This window comes from Anopheles gambiae, chromosome 2 (assembly GCF_943734735.2).
Source record: "Anopheles gambiae chromosome 2, idAnoGambNW_F1_1, whole genome shotgun sequence".
Classification (NCBI taxonomy): domain Eukaryota; kingdom Metazoa; phylum Arthropoda; class Insecta; order Diptera; family Culicidae; genus Anopheles; species Anopheles gambiae.
This window is the reverse complement of record NC_064601.1, coordinates 42,892,840-42,909,786: the sequence shown is the minus strand read 5'-3', so window position 1 is coordinate 42,909,786 and position 16,947 is coordinate 42,892,840. Positions and strand designations below refer to the sequence as shown.

The window sequence follows — 16,947 nt, the reverse complement described above, 5'->3', positions numbered from 1 at the left end:
AGACGCAATTGGTGCTAGTTTTTGTTGTTTGTTTTTATCTGATGTGTTTCCTCTCTTTTTCCAATTCGATCACTTTTCCACCAGGAGCGTTGCCTATGTCCTGTGGCTGTTTGACATGCAATACAACATACATATAGGTACACGTAAGGGTCTACACTACCTTGAACGTGTTTCCTTTTTTGTATATACACCAGCGATACACACGTTTGGCGCTGTGTGTTGCTTGCTTGCTTGCTGGTAAACTTGCATGGTAGTCGTTTGTAGTACCATATTATGTATTAGTCATGAACAATTCATACGAATCGCTACTCTTCGGGAGTTTCCTAATTGTTTCAACTTGTTTTAATGTTTTCCTTTTTCCCCCTACTAAGTAGGGATAGTTTAGTGTGGTTCTTTTTTTTATTTTCAGTATATTATCTTTTCACCTTATCCCACTTTTCTGACATTTCAATTTGCTCTGTAATTATATGCCATAGAACAAATGGGATTACGTCAGCACATGATACTGCAAGATAATTAACTTTTGGTTATTTCTCGTTCTCTTGTTTGCCCTTTCCATGTGCTTTCTTTTCAATTTGTTTTCAAGCTTGCCTAGCATCCCCAGCTATATGTGTATCTTGTGCTCTCCCACTCCCATCAACATCTCTCCTCATCAATTTACACGCCAATGCCCTGCTTAAGGAAGCATCATACATCTTCAATTTTCGTTTCCCCAATACTTCGTACTTTGCGATAATCATCAACTTCCATAAACTACCGGAACAATTCTCAATTGTAGTCTGCCGCGACAGTTCGTTTCATGTTAACGTGTAGCTTGTGCAGCAAATTACGCACCGATGGTAGTGTGTTTGTATTCTCCTACTTGCGGCGAGTGCACGTATTGCATAAAGTTCACCAACAAGGACTTGCTACATCAGTATCATGTATCGTGTTTTCATTCCTAGCAGCCTTGGGCAACCGATACAAATGGGACAGTGTCAAATTGTGTTCGTTTGTTTGTTTTATTAGCGTCATTTTAATATGCTTTATCATTTTAAATTATTTATTTTTTATTCAACACACTTGTGCTCGTTTAGGGGTGTGAATTTTATTATCGGGATCTGTCTAACGTACAGCTCCTCCAATGTAAGGAATTTGTTTTTCCTGGATCGTGATTTCGAAATTGAAATAACATAAATAATTATTATAATATTCAAGCCTGGTTGGTTATACATGGAGTGAAAAGAAACAAGTTAATAAAAAAAAGTTCATTTTCTTATACAAGTATCTCTTTAACTACTTTGTTACTATCATGTTATGTGTGGCTACGTTTGATTTGTTTATCTCTTCACCTGTCCTAGATAATGCGTTCCGCTAGTCGTATAGTCTTACAAACGAAGGAACCATTATGCTAGTTCTTACGATGCTGTTTGTGTTGTGTACGCAACTACAAATTGTATGTCCTTCCCCACGGTTACATTGTGTTCAATCCTACAAAATCCCAATCGGATAACTTCTACGGTATACTGCGAACTCACTATGCACACGACACACATGTACATGTACACACTTGCAATCATGCACCCATACACATTCTTTTCCTTTTGCAATCCTAAAGGACTATAGTAGTCGTGCCGTGTATCGTGGTGTGTCTTTTTCCTTGTTTTCGATCGAGAGCGCGTACTACTTTCGTACCAAGTTTTACCATTTGTTTTTAAAGATGAAGTTCACGCCACGATACAAATAGACGAAAACGCACAAATACACAGAAAAAGAAAACACGTACGTGTGTATGTGTCCGTATTAATCTAGAAAGTTTTTTTTTCATTTCCCTTATCGTTTCGTTACACTTATATAATTCTTTTTGCTTCAGTTCAAAATGTTTCGATTTAGTGGCGGGAGGATAAGAGACTGTTACAGTTAGAGATTGGTGTATGTGTGGATGTGTAAAAGTGTTTGTTGTTTTGTAATATTCGTGGCATTTGGGATGATTTATTATTTGTATTGCCTCCTAAGCACAAGACTCATGATGATTAACAACCGTCCGAACACGTTAACCACTGAGACGGTGTGGTGTGCAGCAATGAATGGAACCTGTGCTCGCTCAGGTATATCCTTAATACATCTTTCCTTTTTTGTCGCTTTATTTTTTGTTTAACTTAAGTAAAAAAAAGTACTGTTGGAATATAATTACAGTTTCTTGCTGCACCAAATGTAATCCCAAAATTTGTTTTTGTTCGGTTCGTCGTATAATTTAGTTATCTACCTTCCACATAGAAGCGCTTCTTGGATCAGTGGGATTCTTATTATACTACCGCCAAACGGTGCAAAACTCATGCAGCTATTCCCAATGCTCCCCCTTCTGTTATTACGGTATCTAAGAAGTACTCCCAAATCAAAAAATGGTACCGAGTGATACCTTTTCTACCGTAAAGCACAATCGAAACCATAAATAGTGCATACCACCGTCGTGTTCTACACGGTGATGAAATATGTAGATTTGTAGTATACGGCATCAGTGGCATATACTGGTTTACTATAAGACTTGTGGTTCAGGGATAATCACGCATGTGTTACTTGTGTGTATACTGACATTTTTCTTCTAGCAATGAGAGTTCAAAATACACGCACAGGACACATTTTTGCCATCGTTCGTCAACAAAATATACTTGAATGTTGAATGCCCGTAACACGACTACGTGTTGTTGAGCTTGGCTACGCGGCACTGCTTGCTCACCCCATTTAAAATCATACTTCATCATATCTGTTAGAGCATCGGGAGGGGGAGGTTGTCACAATGTCCTCAGTAGTTTCAGTCCTTTTGCATCATCGTGGCAATGCTATGTGTGTGACGCGTTTCCTCGACCTTTTCTTGTTTGTGCCTTGCCACAGCTCTTGTCATCATTCCTAATTCTCATTATTATGCTGGGTGTTTCATTGCTTCCCAGCGTTGCTTGTTTCTTTGACTGAGACACACAAACACACAGCTTAGCTTATATAATTTAAGTTACAACTTAACAGTATTTAAAGAATATACGTTGACAGAGCAGTGTTTTACTTGTTCTCTTCTTACGGTATGTATTCATACGGGTTTGCTTGTAACGTTGTTATATTTCGTATCTTGTTTGTTTTCTTTCTTTTCTTCTGTTTTGTTTATGTGTTCTCTTTCCGTTTAATTGAGTTTACTTTGTTATACGTTACAATTTCCTACAGTTTAAAAACATACTTCATCGATAAAACATATTGTTTGTAAGAACTTTTTGAACTACATCCGCTCCCTTCGTCTGTACACGTTTTCTTCAAGTGCTGTTTGTTTGTGGATACTTAATCAGGCGGTTTAAGACAACATTGATAACAATTTACTTTCCTTTGCACTATAGTACTGTACTTTTATCTTGTTTAGACTGCAATGTACCTAGTTTTTTATGTGGGGTAAGGGAGAATGAAGAGTAGACAGTCTTGTGGATTTGAGGGCGCGGGATTTTGAGTAGTACATGGCTAGCGTAATTTAAGATGCACAAGAGATAATGCCATGCAGATTATCCAATTGTATCTCCTGCTATCCTTGTTATTTTTCTACGCTATTGTTACATCTGCCTCAAAGTCGTATCATTCTAGTACATCAACGAAATACGTTGGCATCTCTTAAGCACTTTTGGATAAATATTCCGAGCATAGCCAAGTCGCGGTTGTGTTTCTGTTACCTGTTAGCTTCTGTTACCCCTCATACTCACATTTACCTTCGTTTTAATATGGGTTATCATCTGTATCTGTACCGATATCCTCCATTCATGAACCATCAGATTAATAAGAAAAGGAACCATCGGTCTGTCTGAAGGATGCGTTCCGCATCTTCAGTCTGCAGTTGAGTTTTTCTCCTACCACCATGGCAGTAGTGATAAGTCCTTCGTGTATTCGGATAGTTTAATCAGTTATTCGTCAGTTGCCTAATTTGGATTTCTGAAGATGTTAGAGCCGCTGCCGTTACTACCAGATCCTCCACGATTGTTGCCAGGACCCATCATCCGATCGTTCCGATCCTGGAAGCATTTCAATATTTGTCAATATAAACCGTTACAATAAATTATAAAAAGTTTACAAAGCACTGCATAACTTAATTCCACTCACCCGGAAGTGGTCTCGAGAAGAGCCTCGGTCACGATCACCGCGATCACCGCGATCGCCGCGATCTCCACGATCTCCACGATCTCCGCGATCTCCGCGATCACCACGTTCACCACGATCTCCGCGATCGCCGCGGTCTCCACGGTCTCCACGGTCTCCGCTTCGGTAGATACCTCCACCATCACTGTCTCGCCCGTTATCGAAGTCGCTGCCTCGAGCTCGACCGTAGTCATTCGGTCCTCGGCGCTCATCGCGATAATAATCTCGTGAGCGATTGTTATAACCACCGCGCGAATTATATCCACCTCCGCCTGGTGCGGCAGCATCATGTTGATCATCGCCATTGTTGTTGCTTCCGCCACTGTTGCCATTATTATTACGCCGGTCAAAGCTCGGATAACCACGTCCCGGATCGTCACGATTGTTGTAGCTGTTACGATTGTTATAACCTCCTGAAAAGCGAACGCATCACACTTAGTTAGCACCAAAGGATACTTCCCAAAGATGAGGCAATTGAAGCGTTTAGAAAAATAAAACTATCCCTCCTTACCGTAACCACCGCTGCTTCCGCCTTTGTTGTATCCTCCATGATAGCCACCACCACCACCTCGACTGCCGTATCCACCATCATAGCCGTCATCTCCACCACGGTCATTGTATTTGTTGTTATAGCCGCCGCCGCCACCACCCCCACCGTGATACTTGCCAGGGCCGTCATAGTAGTTTCCACCGCCCTGATTCTCGCGCCGGTCTCGCTGGTTGTGGTACGAATGGTTCGATGGCGGAGGTGCTTCGTGCTTACGCGTGTCCTCCTCCATCTGGCGTTTTTCGTAGTGCTGAAAATCATCGAATATCGACGACTGGTGCTCGAAACTGTGAATGATCTGCAGCACCTGAATGCCCTTCGCATTTGGCACTTCCTGTGTGTCGCGCGAGTTTGTCATCGATTTGTTTTCGTTGTTCTCCAGCCGAATGTGGCGCAGGTGCGAGTTCGGTACGTCCTTCACGTAGATCCAACGCACCTTGAACGTACCCTTCCATTTATCCTGCGACCAGACACTCGAGTTGGAGTTGTAATCGACAGCGGTCATCATTTGCGCCACGCCGCAGAAATGGCCCGAACCGTTCACGGAGAAGAACAGATACACCGTGCCGCCCTTTTCCTCACGCTCTCGGAATGCTTGGTCCAGGCGCTGGTTGCCATGCTCGGTCGAGCACCATATCTCGTACTTAATACTACGATGAATATCGTCTTCCGAATACGATTTGATCACGAAGAATCTAAAACATAAACATGAAACAATAGTAAGTCAATATTCCACACAACGGAAGATGCACTGCGCAACGTTTACCTTGCTAAATCGACTGTTTTCAGTAGATCCAACGAGGCAGGGTTATAATTGTTTTTGGTTTTCAATTGGTCAAGAATTTTTTGTGATTCGGCGAGTTTCAGAGCCATTTCACTCTCTGAAATGGTAGGTGATGGCGATCGTGCCTTTACTGCTGCTGGGGCGGTCGTAACTGGCGGCACGGTCGAGCTGCTGTTATGCGACACAGCGTCAGAACTACTGTTCGGTCCATAATGGCCACGATCAGCAGGCTGGTAGCTGCTACCGCCCGATCCACGATCGCCGTGATGATTCGATGGACGCTGCTGATGATGGAATGAAGCCCTTTCCGTCTGTTGATGGTGGTGCATGCTATTATGCTGCTGTGGGCCACTTCGGCCATCGTGTGGCGGGCGGTAGTTGTCGCCACCCGAACCGCCGCTATTCTGACGATCTGCCATCGCAGATGATGGTCCAGTTGCAGCCAAACCGCCAGGTCCTGACGGAGAGTAGGCAGCGTTCTGGTTGCGAGACTGGTTGTAGCTGTTTCCGTGCTGCGAACCGCCCTGCTGATGCTGATGATGCGGTGCTCGATCGTAATTCGATCCTGGCCGATCCGCATGGTGAGGCTGCTGCTGTTGCGGCGGCTGATACGGCGACGAGTGGTTGCGCGTATGCGAACCCTGCTGATGCTGGTGGTGCTGGTTGTGATGCTGTGATCCGGACGGCATGGAACCGCCAGATGCAGCATTGCTTCCGCTGCCTCCCGAACCGGAGTTGGCTCCTGCGGAGGGACCATTGTTCCTGTCGCTGCTCGTCGGCGGACCGCTCGGCTGTTGCTGCTGAATCTGCGCCTGGCCCGGTGTGGGCCATCTGGAGCTTTGAATGCCCGCTGGTCCCATACCCTGACTGTTGCTACCATGGTGTTGCGATGAAGCACCACCAACAGATTCGCGACCCCCGCCCGACTTGGACGGCACGGGATCGGCCAGCGGTGACGGTTCGATAACCGGCGGTGGAATAATCGGCGGCGGAGTGGGTACGATGACGCTAGGTCCGTTCTTGGACGGCGAATCCCAGGTACCGATGTCCATGTTATGCTTGCCAGGAATCATCGGTGGTGGCGGCATGCCCGGACCCTTCTTCTTCACCGTCGTACTGGTGGTGTTCACTTGCGGTTTCGCCGGCTGCGAAGCGATCGTGGCCCAGGTCATCTTTTTGGGAGCTTCCTTTTGCTGCTGCTGTTGCTGATAGTATTTCGATACGCCAGAGTTGCCATCGCTGTTACCGCTGCGCGACGCGGATCCAAGCCCAAGTCCTTGCATACCTCTTTCGACATTCTATAATAAACAACGAACATGAAAGTATTATTTCATTTTTGTCTTCGAACGCAAAAAAAGCAAATTTCTTACCCTGACACTATCATGACTCTGGTAAGCTCCATGATTACGGTAGTAGCCATCATCCGATTTTTTCTGATGTCCTACACCACCTGGGCCGTGATTCACTTGCGCACTCCAAGAATTATAATCGCCATTTCCTGTCGAGTGAAAATAATCACGGTGCGTTAAATATGTTAGTTATATCGAATAAAGATTAGTAAGATCCTCTTAGAGGGTTTTCCAGCAGTTCTCATAGCAGTGAGACACTTTATTGACTCTTTCTTAGGTGAAATGAATTTAATATAATGGGAATTGGACTCTTGTTGGACAAATCCAATAGGAATTTCGAAGGTGCCTGTCCAAAAGGGTGCCATAGAGTCCAATTTCGATCATATGAAGTTCACTTCCCATAAGAAAAAGTCAAGGAAGTGTCCCACAACTATGAGGACACTTGGAAAACCCTTGCATGGCTCAAACAAAAAAGGCGTTGATGTATTGCTAATTTGCCTAAAAGCTCTAACTTGCATGACTGTCCAACATATCCTATCTTTTCTTTTTCATTGTAATGTTAGTCTAAAAAACAAGCAGACAAAAAAATCCACCACGTCGTTGTTGTTTAATAAACAAAAAATTAACATTGTTATATTTTACCGGGACATACATAAATTAGGACCTTGCATTACAATACATCTTCTTCTTCTTCTTCTTCTTCTTCTTTGGCACAACAACCGCTGTCGGTCAAGGCCTGCCTGTATCCCCACTTAGTGAAGTGAGTTTGGCTTTCAGTGACTTATTGTTACCATAGCAGGATAGTCAGTCCTACGTATAAGGGCACGGTCTATTCGGGACTTGAACCCATGACGGGCATGTTGTTACGTCGTACGAGTTGACGACTGTACCACCAGCCAGGCCCAATTACAATACTAGTGATAAGATAAAATTAATTAATCATTGTATGGTAGAATTATTTTTACTGAAACTTATACTACCATATAAAATTATTGAACTTCGATCCAGAAGTTGAAAATGTAAAAATAGTCCTACTCAAACCCCATTGCTTTGTATTAAATCTCGTATGCTGAACAAAAAATCATGCGAGCGTCACATTCACTCTATGCCAAGGTCTCAAAGAACTGGTTCACACATCCAAGTTCATTGTACTTTTTCATTTTCCCTGCCATTATTCCATGGTTCCCTTCGCGCCCGCCCACCCGGCATCGCTCGCTCTGCTGATCAGACGCTGCAGCATCGTTCAGGCGCACCACATCGCTTAAGCGCACCGACTACTGCCGCACCTCGCCGCAAGCTGCGTGCGCCTCTCTACACATAAACAACCAATCGACGCATCACGCTACCAATACATACACACCACATATCCGGGGGGTGTGTATAAACTATTGCGGCGCTCTTACACTGGAGCGCGTGCAAAGGAAAGGAGGGTTGATGATGATTTGGGAAGATGACGTGACGACATTCATCCACCAGGAGAACGCCGAGATCGGAGAGTAAGCTGGTTACTTTGGCGCATAGATTCACGCCCGCACACACACATACACAAACCAGATAGACGTTCCTTCCCTCAGATCAAATGGATCATCCCTTACAGCGGGTTTCCATTAGTTTCACTCATCGTCGTCTCACCGTTTGTCCAATGGTCTTGGATAAGCAATTCTTATAGTTCTCGTTAGTTTAGTTCGTTTTTTCGTTAAGTGTAGGGTAGTTCAAGTTTTATGATTTTGGACATTCGGTTTTATGCTTGGTACTGAACTAAAACCCAAACAAACAAGCACACTCTCTAGTGCTGCCAATTCAACAGAATATGTACGATGCAAAAGAAGATCGTATACCCCATTCCCCACTGTCAATAATGTGGACCATTCTCTCTCTTCGTTGTCTCGTACCGGTAAACTAGGGGAGGGGGACGAACTCACCCCCTTGCAATCGTAACCCACACTTCCTTCAGCACCTGCCAACGCAACTCGCTGGTTTATTCGTCGGTCTACCAATAACAAACGACACACTACGTTATATTAAGCAACACAAAGCGAAATCGATCTACAAACAACGCAGACCGATGGCTCGCGCAAAATAGATAGAACAGAACAGGAGAGTGAAAGAGAGACAACTACGAAGAATGAGAGAGATAAGAAAACGAGATAGCTATTCGCGGTAAGCCAACCAAACAAATAGAGCTGCTGCAATGAAACCCTCACATTCCGTCCCTTCTGCTTCAGCCCATCTTCCCCTATGAGGCATCGCGCGACTCGAAAAAGGGTTTCGCTCTACGCCCGTCTGCTATGGCCATCGTTACGGAATGGTACACCTTGTATAGGGACTCAAACATTGGATACTATCGCACTACCCGGTGGTGTATGTTGATCACATTCCCTACGCCCAAAGTTCAATTAACCGGAGCGAACCTGCTGCGTAGTCCATAGAGAATGTGAAATCATCCATACACTGCCAGTATACGAACAACAACAAAGACAGTGAAATATGGCGCTAGCGCCCGCATCGACGCCGTATTTTCTTTATACATAGCGCGTCATTTGCTTATGCCGTTCCCCCACGGCATATCTATCAGACTGGCTGGGCTTGAGATAACGTTTCACAAAACACAACACGTTCTGTGGCCTTCAATAAGCAGAACCCGCGCATGAAGCTTTCTGCTAGAGCAAGAGTAGCAACAGCCAGGACCAATTGTTATCGTTCCATGCCGGTTTTTGGGTCACTGACGAATTGCGCTTCTGCGCTGTATTCGAACTGTGTCAACTGTTGCAAAGAGATTACACTTTTATTCCGCACTCCCCAGTACTAATTTCGACTAACAAACTACAAGCCAGGGATGTGATATTAGGCAGCCCTTGGAAACGTCTTCTCAGAAAGACTGCATCCATTCAGTACATCCTTGTTGTGATGCCATGCAAGTATGATGGGAGAATATGCTAAGATTTACCATGATTTCCTTGTCCTTTCATCCGCTGTAACGATTATAAAAAAAATTAAAACATTCATTAGATAAGATCGGGCTGGCAAACTTGTTTGCTTCCTCAACAACGGCCTACCTGATCTGACACGGTTGACATTGGTGGTTGTTGTTACTGCTGCGCTGCTGTTGCTGAAAGTTCCAATAAGCTGTATACCGACGACAAAGCAGTTGTTGCAAATGCACTGCGCGCACTTGGTCCGCTTGCTAGTCCTCCTCCGCAAAACGCACGCACACACACGCCCGCACGCTCTCACACACGCGTGTACACTAGGCACACAACACTAGGCGCGTCAAGCCGCACTCTTTCGCTGCTTCGCGTCTGCTCCCTCACGACGCGCACTCTTCCCGAACCGGTATGGGTTTATCCCACGGCAAGGAAATGCTTGCAGGCGCAGAAGATAGCTTTTTTCGCTATACCAGGCTATAGATAGGTAAGGCAAGGCGTTGACAAAGCGTGTGTGGGGGCAAAACTTACTCCCAAAGCAGGAGGGAAGGAAATGTTCCGTCGGTTCGGAGACCGGACCACACAGCTTTAAGGTTCCGCTAACACACTTTTTCACCTACAGTTGAAAGGATGGCTCTTAAATTTTAATGCGAATTTTCCGACACCCTCGCACTAGCAGGGAATGGTCACTAGAACAGAAAATTTTGTAAAGAACCAACTAAACCGGAAACGGACGGGATCTGTGTTCGAGAACAGAACGCGACAAACCGCGACGGTAAGCAAATGATACAAATTACTTCCGCAAAGCGTAGGTGTGTGTGTATGTATGAGTATGAGAATTTTGTGTGGGTGTGTAGGTGTGTAATAATGGTGGTAGATGACAATTTTTCGATTCTGCACTGTACGAACACTTTAAACTCCCTCTGCACCTTTCGCCTATCCAGTAAAAGCCTCACAGACCGTCTCCTTACACGGTACAAGGGGGGTGCGGGCGAATTTCCGATGCACTGCCAACACAACTGCAAAGTCTGCCGCTGCACTTCTACACTTTCCCCCGGTTTTTTCCCAAACTCCGCACACTAGACACACGAGAGAAATTGGACACGGGGAACTAGAATTGGAACCACGAAAGTGAGGGCGGCAGAGAAAACACTTTTCACGTACGCACACAAGAGGCACCAGCTAGGTATTCACTTTCACCCCGTTCTCTTCCCGATCGGGCTTCAAACAAGCGGGGATCTTTAAGCGTCCAGAAATAGTGATTGGGGCAGTGTCTTTTTGCAAACGCGCAATGATTCGCTGAAAATGATCTCTTTCTTCACGGCACTGCCACTGTCCGATGCGTTTCTTTTTTCCGGCGACGACGTTTCACAATATGGCGGCTGATTGGTAGCCGATGCGAGAGATAGCTAGCTTTCAAAATCTGCGAGAGAAAGAGCCAACCGGACATGGCAAAATTCGAGCTAAACGTGTGGAGTTGAAAGTCGATCAGCTTATGCTGCACAGATGGTTTTATTTTACTTTTTTTTCGCAACATCCACTCGAAGGATATGTGTTTGCTAGTTTGGAAGTTATTTATTTTTAATTACATTTATTTCACAATCTCTCTCAAAAATCAGAACAGTTTTTAATGGCAATTAATTAAATATTTTTGTAATATGCATTTTGCTGCATGGGCACACAATTTTGACAGTTTATTCGAGCAGTTTAATATCCAAAATTTGATTAAATTCCACACAAATTGAGTCAAATTTTGTTTAAATTTGTTCGTATCGTATTTCAAATATTTTTTACAAAATTGTTTCTAAATTAGTTGAACAAAAATTGATAAATTGTAAGATTATTTCAACGCTACCATTGTGCGGTTCAAAATCCCAGGCATTTGGCAACAAGGGAGTTCTGTCAAAAGTTCTTTTCGCTGTAGCATTCGTTCAGGTAGGACGTGTGGCCGGAGAGCGCTCATTTCCACGTGTCGGAAAACAGGAGATATTAAAGTTATTGTTCCTAATTCTAGGTTCTAGATCCGTCTAACGTTGTTAACTGTGCAAAATGGTGACCGCCAAGAAGCAGGTATGTGTTAATTACTGAGAATCGCCATCGTAAAACGAGGTTGTCCTATTGACATTCTCCATAACCCTACTTTTTCCATTCATGTTACAGAAAAAGGCTTTGGAGAGCATCAACTCTCGCCTGGCGCTGGTGATGAAATCTGGCAAGTCCTGCCTGGGCTACAAGCAGACTCTGCGTACCCTCCGCCAGGGAAAGGCCAAGCTGGTCATCATTGCCAACAACACGCCGCACCTCCGGTAAGTAGCATGTCCGCGCGCGGGCGACCGATTACCGAGAAGTAGAGTTTTCCTTTTGTGGATGCTACGTTTTGTGGAATCATATGGAGTCGATTGTGACTGAGAAGTATGTTTTCCCGAGCTGACTCACTCAGCTGCCCGAATGTGGTGACCCATTGGAAAACCTATGGAGTGATCATTGTGGGGGAGGTGCTCACTCGGAAGTACGTACCGTGTACACGTCCAGTGAATCCACATGGTTCAACGAAATGGAACGGCCCAACAGGGGTAAACTCTCGGTCTCGCAGGTAAGACGTGGAAGGTATTAACAATTGCTCTTTCGTTACTGTAGTAAATCGGAGATCGAGTACTATGCTATGCTGGCCAAGACCGGTGTGCACCATTACAACGGCAACAACATTGAGCTGGGTACCGCCTGCGGTAAATACTTCCGCGTGTGCACCCTCTCGATCACCGACGCCGGAGACTCCGATATCATTCGCAGCCTGCCGGAAGCACAGGCCGGTGGACAGTAAATGGTGACGTGCTGTATATATTCCGCCTGTCGGGCTTTTCCATTGTATGGGAAATGCCGGCGAGGCAGTTATTAAAATAAAAAAAGCGGTGTCTGTAGGCACACAGAACCCGACGAAACAATAGTTTACCGTTTAACATAACGTTAATTCATGATGACTAAAACAAAACGTTCGTTTGTATGGGATTCAGCCTCCTGGCAAGTATGATTACGTTTCTATTCGTTTTGACTTTTCTTTGATTACTGCAAATAGGAAAATTACGGAACAAAGACCGAGTATTTTAGGAACGAAACGGATAGCTTTAAGTAAATCGAGACTACCCGGTATAAGGTAACTGCAAGCCACAATTGGCTTGCAAAGAAGAATGTTAGATTTTAAATATATAATTAATCGACCGATTCAATGAGGCCAATTGCCTCAAAGTCTCTATAAAAATAAAGAAAAAAAAAACATGCAAAGAGATTTAGAAAATCCCATTCTTTCGCTATTAGTTAAAGTACAAAATAGACCCCATTGGAAAAAATCGCTACGGCCCTATCCGCATTACGAGGGAATATCAATGGGTTCACTGCAGTTCATCCGATAAATTCATCCCTTCATGAAACGTAAACACAGCGATAAGAAACATCATATGGGTATTGCACTGCCGTCTGGGTATGCGCACATAACGGGAGTTCTGTCGTGTACTTGCTAACTTGCTGTCCGGACAGTTGGACCTGCTTTACCTACGAAAAAGCAGCTACGCTTACTTGCTTAAACAATTTACCGACCCAGCCGAGCAATGGCACAGGAAAAGAAGGAAAACCAATCCGTCCTAGTTAAAGGATACCTTGCACTGTACAATACGGCTCAATTTGCAGGGTAAGTTATCTATTGTACCGGTGGAATGTCTTGTTGCGGCCAAGAGATTAGCCCCCTCTCGCATTCATCAAACGCTAATCTATTTTTTTTTTTGGTTGGATTTCGCCCTTTGCCCTCACCCGTAGCTGGACGTACATTTTCGTGCAATTTATTCAGCACTTCGCCGTACACGGCCAATCCCTGGACACGCTGTGGAGCCGCGTGGGGCAAGCGACATTCTTCTTTCAAATGCTAGCAATACTTGAGGTGGTCCATGCCATGGTCGGTATCGTCCCAAGCAACGTAGCGATGACGTTCCTGCAGGTGTTCGGACGCTGCATGATCGTTGCGGGGGCTATCGAAGGCACACCGACCGGCCAGAAATCCCCAGGGCTTCCACTAGCGCTGTTCTGCTGGAGTTTGACCGAAATCATTCGGTACAGCTACTATGTGGCTCACTTGCTGCTTCCAGCCGTACCGTCGCTGCTCGTTTGGCTGCGGTACACGATCTTCATCCCGATGTATCCGTGTGGCTTTCTGGGAGAGCTGCTGTGCAGCTACTGGGCCCAAAGCTACATCCGCGATACGGGCAAATGGAGTGTGGAATTGCCGAATCGGTTCAATTTTAGCTTCTCCTTTTACTACTTCATCTGGATTATGGCCATCTGCTATATGCCCCTCTTTCCGCAGATGTACCTGCACATGTTTGCCCAGCGGCGCAAGGTTTTCGGGCGAGGAACGCAGACCCAGCAGAAGCTGACAAAAGCCATCTAATCCATGACGGTCACGTTCTCGATTAAACATAGCCATTTGAGTAGCATTTCCTTTAAAACATTTTAGTTTTATTTTTGTTCGTTCAACCCGACCCGCGCCCAACATTGCACACCCACTTAAAGTCGATTAAGCTATCACCACAATGGAATGAATGTGTAAAACTAAACCTTAAACAATAAACGAATGCACCGTTTTAATCAAACTAACTTTAACTTATCAGTCTGAATTCCCTGCTGATACGGCGACAAAGAACCTTAGGAAGTCCAACCCATTATTTGCTTTTTGAAAAAAAGAAAAGAAATACATAATAAAAATGGAGAGCAATACAAAAATTTAACTGTAGCATACATTTGGGAAGGCTTTTCCCTTAGGAGCTTGGGTACGGTCAAGCCGGAAAGCCAAACGCTTGCAGTCAATTGTGCTTCTGCTTGGTCGCGCCACTGCTCGAGCCGGAGCCTAGAATCTTCTTGCGCTGGGCAAACATGTGCAGGTACAGCTGAGGGAACAGTGGAATATAGAGCAGCATCACCGCCCACAGGAAGTACAGGTACGAGAAGGTAAAGTTGTAGGTGTTGGGCATTTCGATGCTCCACTGTTTCGTGTTGGCCACGTGCGACTGGGCCCAGAAGAAGCACAGCAGCTCACCGGTCACGCCGGTCGGGTACAGCACTATGAAGGTGGTGTAGCGCAGAAAGATGAGCAGCTGCGGGACGGCGTCGATCAGGTTGAGGGCGTAGTACGCGTATCGAATGATCTCCGTCACCGACCAGGCCAGTATGGCAAGCGGAAGACCCGGTGAAACTTTGCCAGTCGGTGTAGCCATCACAACACCGCAGACGACCATCACCCGGGACAGTACCTGGAACGTTGTGATGACCGGATTGCTCGGCACGATCCGCGTGAAAGCGTGTACAATCTGTAATGGTTCCGCAAGGCAGGTGTGAGTTGCAAGTATGTGTCACGAAACAGACCAGTGCAATGTTGTAGATTTCTTACCTCGAGTAGGGCTGCATTTTGGAATAGGACGACGGTGAATCCAAGATAGTCCCAGAGCGTTTTTTCCGTGCCCTTGTCGATGGTGTAGTAAGCTATCAGCTGATATAGCATGTAACACCAGCTGTGCGAGGCAAGACAAAGGTGCGATTAGAAAAGAGAAAGCTGTGGTGCGCTGGCAACCCATTAGCGGTACTTACCCGACGACTTGGGCTGCGTTGTACAGAATCAGGTAGGATTTGACGATCGGGGACGGTTCCTTGGCAGCCATAGTTTCCGACGTGCTTACGTAACCAGCGTTTGTGCAGTTAATGTTAAGCAGCTGCGTCTCTGCGCTGATCGACAAAAAGTGGCGACACGAAACGGCGATCCTCGTCCAAAGTGTAAAGGTAAATAATATATTCCCCCACCCTACGCATTCCAATTCGATTCACCTTTGACAGTGGCGCTGGTAGCTCCCAAGGTGTGTAAGGAAAAAGGTGCGTGACTTGAACAAACGTAAACATTTGAACCTTTGGCCATCTTTCTTTTTTCGGGCCGTTTGCATTTATTACCGAATTGCGGTCACAAAACTTATTGTCTAAACACGTCCCGTCGGCTTATTCGAACTTGACCGAATTTAAAAAATCCTTAACCGTACCCTCCTCCCCAGGTGCAACCTCCACGTCCGTAGTCTCTATTTCAATTATGTTTAAGGGGTCGTCCTCCTCCTCCTCGCCTTCGCCGATTTCGTTTATCTTTATCTCCCGCCCGGCCAGTATATCCCTGCAGCGACTCATCAGCGTCGTACGGCTGTCCTCCAGCAAACGGTTCACGATGGCGGTCTGTTCCTTTTCCTTCCGTTTGTACAGCTTGAACTCGTAATCGTTGAGATCGTTCCACTTTTTGGCGAACTCTTCACAGTTATCGTTTTGCGCTTTGGCAAGTTTCGTCACAATTTGACTGCGGATCGTTTTGATCTGAGTGTTGCTTCGCTTCTTTACCGGAGCTGCAAGAATAGACAGGATCGAGAACGGAATTAGACACACGAGCTATCACGGTTGGCCAAACAGTTTGTTGTCTGTCCCTCTTACCTGGTTCACCCTCCACCGGTTCAGCTGGTGGATCTGCAAGAATAAGTAACAAATAACATCAGTATGGTTCGGTTCGCACGGGCACGGGCGTACACAGCACCGTTGCTTACCTGGCTCGCGGCGCTTCATGGCGCACGGTTTCTCCAGTATATCGGCCAGCTCTTCGGCGAACTCACAGATGGCACGCCCCTTGTTCAACTTTTTCGACTGATAGAATGCTCGCTTCAGGTTTTTCCACTTGTGATAAATCTGTCCTGCGTCTTTGCCACCGAAGCCATTCTTCTGCATTTCTTCCTCTATCAGTCGGTACACATGGTAATCCTTCTGGCCACGGCTGACGGATGCGAACAGCTGCATAAAGTTATGCTCCTTGATAATCTCGAGCAGCTCCATCGTCTCCTCACCGCTCCACACATTACGCCGAGCCATTTTTCGTCCGTTTTCGTCGGCACCAACCTTGCTTGTTTACTGTACAATCCCGACGCCATTCGCCGTTGGATTGTTGTGGTTTGTTGTGTTTTGTTTTTTTCTGCTGGCTGCTGTCAAAAAGTTGTCTTTCATATTCACCACTCGTGGAGCATGACTAGAAACTTTGAGCAGTTAGGATTTTGTGCAAAATTTACTTCCTATTAATTTGTTTTATATTTGCTCACGTTGCTAAGTGGCAAATTTGGTAAGATTATCTATATTCATTCGATT

General features: G+C 45.4%; 5 protein-coding genes across 8 annotated transcripts; 2 read left to right on the top strand and 3 right to left on the bottom strand.

Annotated features, from left to right (window-relative positions):
- Positions 1–354: 354 nt before the first annotated feature.
- Positions 355–11,149, bottom strand: LOC1271557 (YTH domain-containing family protein). 4 transcript variants are annotated; one of them, XM_061640978.1, is made up of 8 exons: positions 10,719–11,149; positions 9,880–10,436; positions 9,771–9,795; positions 6,845–6,972; positions 5,457–6,772; positions 4,655–5,385; positions 4,108–4,556; positions 355–4,019 (listed from the first exon to the last, which is right to left on the bottom strand). In XM_061640978.1, exons 2-8 carry the CDS (start codon positions 9,898–9,900, stop codon positions 3,927–3,929), a joined length of 2,763 nt encoding a protein of 920 aa, XP_061496962.1. In that variant the 5' UTR covers positions 9,901–10,436; positions 10,719–11,149; the 3' UTR covers positions 355–3,926. The 4 variants fall into 4 exon arrangements, with proteins under 4 accessions (XP_061496962.1, XP_061496963.1, XP_061496960.1 ...); XM_061640979.1 differs by having other exon boundaries at positions 9,880–10,487; positions 10,657–11,141; XM_061640976.1 differs by having other exon boundaries at positions 10,657–11,141.
- A 330-nt stretch (positions 11,150–11,479) lies between these two features.
- Positions 11,480–12,691, top strand: LOC1271556 (large ribosomal subunit protein eL30). The gene is made up of 4 exons (XM_310377.8): positions 11,480–11,682; positions 11,762–11,817; positions 11,908–12,053; positions 12,385–12,691. Exons 2-4 carry the CDS (start codon positions 11,797–11,799, stop codon positions 12,566–12,568), a joined length of 351 nt encoding a protein of 116 aa, XP_310377.7. The 5' UTR covers positions 11,480–11,682; positions 11,762–11,796; the 3' UTR covers positions 12,569–12,691.
- A 480-nt stretch (positions 12,692–13,171) lies between these two features.
- On the top strand, positions 13,172–14,388 carry LOC1271555 (very-long-chain (3R)-3-hydroxyacyl-CoA dehydratase hpo-8). Its single transcript, XM_310376.7, has 2 exons — positions 13,172–13,429; positions 13,555–14,388. Exons 1-2 carry the CDS (start codon positions 13,350–13,352, stop codon positions 14,180–14,182), a joined length of 708 nt encoding a protein of 235 aa, XP_310376.6. The 5' UTR covers positions 13,172–13,349; the 3' UTR covers positions 14,183–14,388.
- Positions 14,229–15,635, bottom strand: LOC1271554 (very-long-chain (3R)-3-hydroxyacyl-CoA dehydratase hpo-8). The gene is made up of 3 exons (XM_310375.8): positions 15,376–15,635; positions 15,179–15,299; positions 14,229–15,098 (listed from the first exon to the last, which is right to left on the bottom strand). Exons 1-3 carry the CDS (start codon positions 15,444–15,446, stop codon positions 14,595–14,597), a joined length of 696 nt encoding a protein of 231 aa, XP_310375.5. The 5' UTR covers positions 15,447–15,635; the 3' UTR covers positions 14,229–14,594.
- Positions 15,636–15,680: 45 nt separating this feature from the next.
- LOC1271553 (uncharacterized) lies at positions 15,681–16,787 on the bottom strand. The gene is made up of 3 exons (XM_310374.4): positions 16,359–16,787; positions 16,249–16,281; positions 15,681–16,163 (listed from the first exon to the last, which is right to left on the bottom strand). Exons 1-3 carry the CDS (start codon positions 16,675–16,677, stop codon positions 15,775–15,777), a joined length of 741 nt encoding a protein of 246 aa, XP_310374.4. The 5' UTR covers positions 16,678–16,787; the 3' UTR covers positions 15,681–15,774.
- Positions 16,788–16,947: the final 160 nt, after the last annotated feature.

What these genes read in the sequence shown, in the direction of transcription:
- LOC1271557 (XM_061640978.1), bottom strand. Translation starts at nt 9,900, where the DNA reads ATGTCAACCGTGTCAGATCAG. An exon ending in TGTCAACCGTGTCAGATCAG is followed by an intron (nt 9,796 to 9,879) that starts GTAGGCCGTTGT and finishes TAATCGTTACAG; the next exon opens with CGGATGAAAGGACAAGGAAA. An exon ending in AGAGTCATGATAGTGTCAGG is followed by an intron (nt 6,773 to 6,844) that starts GTAAGAAATTTG and finishes TGTTTATTATAG; the next exon opens with AATGTCGAAAGAGGTATGCA.
- LOC1271556 (XM_310377.8), top strand. Translation starts at nt 11,797, where the DNA reads ATGGTGACCGCCAAGAAGCAG. An exon ending in TGGTGACCGCCAAGAAGCAG is followed by an intron (nt 11,818 to 11,907) that starts GTATGTGTTAAT and finishes TTCATGTTACAG; the next exon opens with AAAAAGGCTTTGGAGAGCAT. An exon ending in AACAACACGCCGCACCTCCG is followed by an intron (nt 12,054 to 12,384) that starts GTAAGTAGCATG and finishes TCGTTACTGTAG; the next exon opens with TAAATCGGAGATCGAGTACT.
- LOC1271555 (XM_310376.7), top strand. Translation starts at nt 13,350, where the DNA reads ATGGCACAGGAAAAGAAGGAAAACCAATCCGTCCTAGTTAAAGGATAC. An exon ending in AATACGGCTCAATTTGCAGG is followed by an intron (nt 13,430 to 13,554) that starts GTAAGTTATCTA and finishes CCTCACCCGTAG; the next exon opens with CTGGACGTACATTTTCGTGC.
- LOC1271554 (XM_310375.8), bottom strand. Translation starts at nt 15,446, where the DNA reads ATGGCTGCCAAGGAACCGTCCCCGATCGTCAAATCCTACCTGATTCTG. An exon ending in AACGCAGCCCAAGTCGTCGG is followed by an intron (nt 15,300 to 15,375) that starts GTAAGTACCGCT and finishes TGCCTCGCACAG; the next exon opens with CTGGTGTTACATGCTATATC. An exon ending in AAAATGCAGCCCTACTCGAG is followed by an intron (nt 15,099 to 15,178) that starts GTAAGAAATCTA and finishes GAACCATTACAG; the next exon opens with ATTGTACACGCTTTCACGCG.
- LOC1271553 (XM_310374.4), bottom strand. Translation starts at nt 16,677, where the DNA reads ATGGCTCGGCGTAATGTGTGGAGCGGTGAGGAGACGATGGAGCTGCTC. An exon ending in CATGAAGCGCCGCGAGCCAG is followed by an intron (nt 16,282 to 16,358) that starts GTAAGCAACGGT and finishes TTATTCTTGCAG; the next exon opens with ATCCACCAGCTGAACCGGTG. An exon ending in ACCGGTGGAGGGTGAACCAG is followed by an intron (nt 16,164 to 16,248) that starts GTAAGAGGGACA and finishes CTATTCTTGCAG; the next exon opens with CTCCGGTAAAGAAGCGAAGC.